The sequence below is a fragment of the Tamandua tetradactyla genome, chromosome 4 (assembly GCF_023851605.1).
Source record: "Tamandua tetradactyla isolate mTamTet1 chromosome 4, mTamTet1.pri, whole genome shotgun sequence".
In the NCBI taxonomy this organism is placed as follows: Eukaryota; Metazoa; Chordata; class Mammalia; order Pilosa; family Myrmecophagidae; genus Tamandua; species Tamandua tetradactyla.
In genome coordinates, this window is record NC_135330.1 from 513319 (window position 1) to 521055 (window position 7737).

Genomic DNA, 7737 nt, shown 5'->3' on the forward strand with positions numbered 1-7737 from the left:
TCAGAATATAATGAGCAAACTGAGAAGCAGAGAGATCAGCTAGCTCATCCTTTGTCTAGTAAATAGAGATTTGAATCCACGTTTTTTTTGTTGTTGTTGGCATGTGCAGGCACCAGGAATTGAACTCGGGTCTCCAGCATGGCAGGCAAAAACTCTGCAATGAGCCACCATGACCAGCCCTTGAATCCACATTTAGCTGGCTCAATGTTCAGTCTTTCTACTATAGCATCTCATTGCCAAGATTGAAAGAAAAACAGAAATTGCATTTTTATAAAATAATTCATTATTAGAATGGATAGCTTAATAGAAAGTAGGTAATTGTATCAATTATTTTTCAGGAAACATGAAATGTTTCACTGAGAATAAATCCTGGTTTAATAAAATTTACTTTGATGAGGTAACATTCCTAAGGATATTTGATTGGCTAAATTTTCTCATATTTTATAAACCCTGAAAAGAAAAGTATTCCTATGAGAAAAATAAAATTAATATATTTTAAACTTTATCTGAAGAAATAATCAGAAATGGTCACATATATCTGTGCATGGAAATGTTCTTTCCAAATGTTCTTTTCCATGATAGCTAAAGTAAGGAAACAATCCAAATTTTCAATCACAGGAAGGGGAGAGATTAAATTCACTTTATATAATGGATTACAATGCATCCTTGGGAAGTTAAATTCTCAATATTTTAAAGCTAAAAACAAAGATTAAAATTAACATATAGAAAAATACTAGAATGGAATACACCAAAGAAGTTTTAATTCTGTGAGTGGTTTCATTCTTTTTTTATATATTTCTTCATTTTCTTAATTTTTTCAATGAAAACTTATTACTCAGAAAAACACAAGATATTTTTAAAAACAATTTGATGCAAAGAAAAACAAAATAATAATAATTTGATGCAGTGAAGCACAATATTAGGAGGGAGATATTGCGGAGCCAGTTAGAAATTAGCTCACTCTTACACAGAGATTAGCAGTTTTTAGCAGTTTTAACCAAGCCTCCACTTATTCCCACCTACCAGCGGCCACACACGTCCATGGAGGAGCTCCTGAGCCTGCGCTCTCTAGGTCTGCTGACTGGGCAGTCACGGCCCCATGAAGGCAGCCCTGCCCTGCACACCGCCCCCCACTGCCCAGCTGCTCTAGGCCAACAGAACTTGACATCACCCTGCACGTTTGCAGCCTGTTTGAGGTATCTTCTGTTCAATCTCATTACGGTTACTTTTTCTCATTGTTCTGTAGGTCTGATGCTCTTTGAAATGAACAACAAAACAGATGTCACTGAATTCATCTTCTTGGGGTTTTCTAACCACCCCAACCTACAGGGGTTGCTGTTCCTGGTCTTCCTGGTCATTTACCTGACCACTCTCCTGGGGAATATGCTCATAATAGTGGCAACCAGGGTCAGTCCTGCCCTCCACACGCCAATGTATTACTTCCTCGGCAACCTGAGCTTCCTGGACATCTGCTACACGTCCACCACCACCCCAGTCATGCTGGTGAACTTCTTCCGGGAGAAGAAGACCATATCATACGAGGGCTGCCTCTCCCAGGTCTTCTTCCTCGTGACCTGTGCTGGCACTGAATGTGTCTTATTGGCTGCCATGGCTTATGACCGCTATGTCGCCATTTGCCACCCTCTTCAATATCCAGTCCTCATGAGTGTGAAGGTCTGTGTGGGTTTGGTGATTGGGTCCTGGCTGTGTGGCCTGGTGAATTCCATGACACACACAGTGCTGACAGCCACACTCACGCTGTGTGGGCCCAACCAGATCAGCCACTTTTTCTGTGACATCCCGCTGCTCCTGAAGCTCTCCTGCTCAGACACCTCTGTCAATGAGTCTGTGCTCCACGTGGCCAGTGCCACCATTGGCCTGAGTCCCTGCCTGTTTACTGCAGCGTCCTACATACTCATCATCTCGGCCGTCCTTAGGATGCCCTCTGCTCAATGCAGGAGCAAAGCTTTCTCTACCTGTGCCTCCCACCTCAGCGTGGTGGTGGTCTTCTATGGAATGGCCAACTTCAATTATGACCAGCCCAGTGAAGGCTACTCCCTGGATATGGGAATCCTGGTCTCTGTGCTCTTCTGTGTTATGACCCCCATGCTGAACCCCATCATCTACAGCCTGAGAAACAAGGAGGTCAAGGGAGCCCTAGTGAAGCTGGTTGACGGGCCTATGTTCAGTGGCAATATTAATACCTAAATATATGGCCTCAGAATTTCCAGGAGACATATGACATCGTTCTAGGGGGTCTGTTTTGAGATCATCAATTCTTATTTAGCAGTTCCTAAAATGAATTTTCCCCAAATCTTTCTCCTTTTCCCTTTCACAGATATACTTTTTCTTCATTACAAAGTAAAGGAGTCCCAGCAATTTTGTGTGCTCAGCACCATCTCTACCCTTGTAAACTCTTTCTGCATGACGGGGGCTGAAAACCTGGAGACCTTATTTCCCAGACCCTCTTGCCAGCAGGGGTCCATTTTAGTGTCTGCCAGGAAGAGTCATACACAAGAGATTAGGAAAAAAATGAATAGAGAATAAATTGTTTTCTTTGGATCTGGTAATAGTGGCACCAGTAGCAGACTAGCTCTGCACTCATACTCCATTGGAGGCATCAGCTGATGTTTTCAGTCTCCTGTGGCAGTTATGCCTGCAATGTAGGGTAACAGAAACACAGAATAAATGTGGCTCTACCAAATTAATGGCTTCCCTTAGAGGGTAATATTACCTGATTTTTTTCTTCTAATAATTTCATAACTTATTCTGTGTGTTAAATTCCTCTAGGCTTAAATATCTCCAGTAGGTTCTGATTCCCTCTGTGTACACTAACTGATATAGTATTTTATATCAGAAGTGGTTCCTGGACACAGAATCTCAAAAGTAGAAATCTGGGCTTGGATATCTGATGTGATGGAGTGATGACATCATAGCCAATAGAGGAGGGGAATAATATTATTATTACATGGCTCATGGCATGTAATAATGATAATAGGTGCTTAAAATTATTCATAGTCATTGTCTGGAATAAAATGTCTTTTAAAAGGCAAATTTTGAAATAAAGTTACGGCTGCAATAGACTTTTATGGTGGGAATGAAGATTATAAGGTCTTTTACTGGCTACTATCATTGCACTGAAAAGTTTATAGAAAGAAAAATTATTCATTCAAGGCAAGGTCAGACAATCAGAAAAATCTTTTATCTCTCAAAACCAATAAAGTTGAATATCATAACCAACATTTGATTCTTTGGATTCTGGAATTACATCTTGTGGACATACAATTTCTCCAGGTCTCTAATGTGCCAGTTAAGTCACTGACTGGGGAATAAGGGGGCCCTGATAACTAGGATTAAGGGTGAATTCAGACAAATAATGAGAATTTTGAACTCTTAAACCCCTTTAACCTCCTTTGCCAACAGAAGCAGCATCCCTACCCCTCCCCTCATTCAAGACCCTGGAATAACCCCAGCTGTGCAATCATCTTACATGTAATGCTAATAACCCCAGCTGTGCAATCATCTTACATGTAATGCTAATACTCTTTCTGATTTTCACCCACCATCCCTCATTGACTTGAGACTCTTAACTTTAGTCCAATTCCAGAATGCTCCAGGGGAACAGCACAAAGTGTAACCCAGGTCGTCATAATACTCATAACAATTTTTTTGTCAATTTTACCATGTTTTTATTGGTTGAACAAGACTTGAGAATAAATATGAGAATAGATTCTTAGGGTGCTGAACAAAAGAGGAAGAGCATGTTGGTGGCTCATTTTGAATGAGTTCAGGTGGGTACACCTAACAGAAATTTTGTGTTCAATCTGTTACATTGAGCAGATGGGAGTGGCCCTAATAGTTTATGTAATTGATTGGCTGTAACCCAGACTCAGTGGTGGCCTACATCCAATAGAGTTCAGATGAATATACCTGATGTAATGTAGGGGTGGGATCCTAAGCTGTGGAGAAATAAGAATGTTGGAGTGAATTGATCACATATTACCTCTTTCCCTACTCCCACTTCAGGAGAAACCAGGACTCATTTCTTTCACCAAGGCCTCTCACAAAATGCATTAATAAAGGGGGCCCCAGTGAACTTGTGGGCTTGTAGTGGCTATCCTCAGCAGCTGAGGAATGACCTTAGGAGAAGCCATCATTGGAATGAACTGCCTGATTCCAGTTAGGGTGGCAGATGGCAGAGGTAATACGGTTAAGCAGTGATTAGAATACTTCAATCTGCAGAGATCTTCGACAGTGGCTAGATGCCCACAGTGTCTCTACATCTGAAATAACTAAAATATTGCCTTCTCTATAAGATATGAAAAAATCTAAGTCTGGTGTGCTGGTCTGAAAGAATTATGTGCCCTAGAAAAGCCATGTTTTAATGCTGATCCGATCTTGTGAGAGCAACCATTTCTTTTAATCCTTATTCAGTACTATAGGTTAGAATCTTTTGACTAGATTATCTCCATGGAGATGTGACCCACGCAGTTGTGAGTATTAATCTTTGATTAGAGGGAAATGTGACTCCACCAATTCCTGGTGGGTCTTAATTAGTTTACTGGAGTCCTTTAAAAGAGAAAATATTTTGGAGAAAGAGATAGAGCCACAACAGAGCCACAAGAACCATGAGAGTCCATGCAGCCAGAGACCTTTGGAGATAAAGAAGGAAAACTCCCCCAAGGGAACTTCTTAAAACAAGGAACCTGGAGAGAAAGCCAGCAGATATTGTCATGTTCACCATGTGCCATTCCAGTTGAGAGAGAAACCCTGAATGTCATTGGCCTTCAAGAGCTAAGATATCTTTCCCTGGATTCCTTAGATTGGACGTCTCTATAGCCTTGCTTTAATATTGGACATTTTTCATGGCCTTAGAACTGTATAATTCCCCCTTTTAAAAGCTGCTTTGTTTCTGGTATTTCACATTCTGGTGGCTAGCAAACTAGAACATCTGGTCACTAAGGACCTATTTGATGGAGAGTCACTCTCACTCAGTTCTCAGACCTTTTGAAGCAAGAGAGATCCAATGATGTCTGAAGGGTCTGTGGCATATTGGGATGGCATACAAAGCCTCTGAGGCTCCTGTAAGATAATAATAGTGCCAACATCCTAGAATTTTGGAGAAAAATCATGTCTTTTCTGGCAAATAACCATTCTCATTTTCGGAAGCAGCTTGTGCTAATCAGAATTCTCTAGAGTAACAGAACCAACAGGAGAGATCTGTAAATATGAGATTTATAAAGGTGTCTTACTCAACCATGGGAATACAAAGGTTCATAATCCACACCAGCTGTGAAGCTGGATTCTCCAATGAAGAGTCTGGACAAACTCCACAGAGGAGGCTTTATGACTGAAGAGGCAATGAAAGAGTCTCTCTTCCCTAAAAGGTCTTCATTTGATTGGATTATCTCAGTGATGGTATACCCTGTAAAGTATTGCCACCTAGTTGGCACCATAATTGGGTTCTCAAAAGGCCATTCCACCATTCTATTAACCCAGTTGCCACTGAATGATGGGGAACATAGTAAGACAAGAGAATTCCGTGAGCATGTGCCCAAGCCCACACTTCATTGCTGTGAAGTGGGTTCCTTGTAAAGAAGCAAAGCTGTGTGGAATACCATGATGATGGATAAGGCATTCTGTATGTTCATGGATGGCAGTTTTTGGAGAAGCATTGCATGCAGGGAAGACAAACCATATCCAGAGTATGTGTCTATTCCAGTTAGAACCAATCACTGCCCCTTCCATGATGGAAGTGGTCCAATGTTATCAACCTGCCACCATGTAACCAGTTGATCACCTCAGGGAATCATGTCATATTGGGAGCTGAGTGTGGATCTCTGCTGCTGGCCGATTGGGCACTGAGCAGTGGCTGTAGCCAGGTCAGCCATGTTGCTAAGCCCATGCATAAGCTCCATCCCTACCACCATGACCATTTTGCTCATGAGCCCATTGGGCAATGACAGGAGTTGCTAGGGAAAGAGGCTGACAGGTATCAAAAAAATGGGTCATTTTATCCACTCGATTATTAAAACCTTCCTCTGCTGAAGTCACTCTCTGGTGTGCATTCACATGGGACACAAATATTTTCATGTTTTTAGCCCACTCAGGAAGCTCTTTCCTCAGGAAACTCCATTACAGGTCTATCAGGCAAATGTTCAGCAGATTTCAGGGATCCCGTCTCCCCATTGCCATCATTATCAAGTTGTATATCCATCCCACATTTCAGGATCCCATTCTTTTCCAATTAAAGTCATTACTTTAACAGCAGACACCCTGCAAAGTTGAGATTTTAGCTTACATTGTAAATCTGCTACTTACACAATGAGACCTAGTGTCTGTTTTTCAGAGATCTTGAGTGTGCAACCACAGGAAATAAGATTTTCTTTCAGGGCACAAATGGAAAATTTTACATCATTCATATGGTGCTGAAGTTTCAAATCCAAAGCTTTCAGCTCATCCATTTCCTTCATCACTGTATCCAGCATATCTAACAACAACCAGCCAACATCATTATACCTCTTAATTCCACAAAGCTCCAAAAAGATGACAAAACATTCTCACTCAGAGCTTTGCCTCATATAAGCATACAATTAGCAAAATCTAATGATAATGTTTTGAGTATCTCTTTTGTCAACTTACCCCATGGACTGTGAGTGCCAGCTTGACTATCAGAAAGAGAGTAACTAGTGCCTCTGAGTCTAGTCAGAGTAGAAAACCAATTGTAAAAACCCATTTTTAAGATTCTGGGTCTCAAGAACCACTCCTGGTACCAAGCTATCTTAGTCAGCATTCTCTAGAGAAACAGAACCAAAGGAGATATCTGTAAATATGAGACTTATAAATGTGTCTCACACAAGCATTGGAATGGATGATCCCAAAACTCATAGGGCAGGCTGTGAAGCTGGCAGCTCCAATGAAGGGTATGGTGAGCTCCACACGAGAATCTTGCTACTGAAGAAGCAGTGAAAGAATCTCTCTTCTTCCTTAAAAGCCCTCAACTGATTGAATTAGATGCAAGCAACTGCCTAATGATTTAATACGCCAGCTATGAACTATCCCTGTAGCAAGGGTCAGGTCAGTGCTTGCCTGACCAGACAATGGGTATAATCATTTGGCCAAATTGACACTAGAACTTAACCATCGCACAGCATCTGCTACCACTGGGTCATAAAGAAGACTGAACAGGTAACAATGTGCTCATAGAGAACACTATGAACTAAGTGTTCTCTGATCTACCAAGCCATATATGTGGATGAATGGAGAATCACACCATCACAGAGTGGAATGGGTGTATATAGGCTGAAAATAGTCCTGAAGGCACAAATTACTTACATGAGAAAGTGGCTTAGACTTCCACACACCTTATTCTACTCCACTGGCACCTCCCTCTGCCAAAATCCATGACCATGTGGGAGGCTCTACAAGGCCAGTTTACTGAAGAAGAAAAACTTGGAAACTGATGTACAGGTAGTTCCAAAAAGGTACTCTGGCACCCACCAGTATGGTCTGATGCAACATTAAAGCCTCACTCAAGAGCAGCCATGAAGGACAGTGGTGGAAAAGAAATCTATCCAATGGGAGGAAAGGACAGATATGGAAGGAGAGAGGGGCAAACATATGTACTGATACCAACTCATGGGGAGTGCTAATGCTGTAACTTGATGAGAGGGATTTGGAAGAAATGAACTGGAATGTTGCTAATAATGGCTGGGGGATGGCTATATAACTAAGCCC

At 41.5% G+C, this 7737-nt stretch overlaps 1 protein-coding gene across 1 annotated transcript; it reads left to right on the plus strand.

Moving 5' to 3' along the window:
* The first annotated feature begins 1041 nt into the window (after nt 1-1041).
* On the plus strand, nt 1042-2208 carry LOC143679681 (olfactory receptor 5V1-like). Its single transcript, XM_077155886.1, has one exon. The coding sequence runs from the start codon at nt 1042-1044 to the stop codon at nt 2206-2208; it is 1167 nt and encodes a 388-aa protein (XP_077012001.1).
* Nucleotides 2209-7737: the final 5529 nt, after the last annotated feature.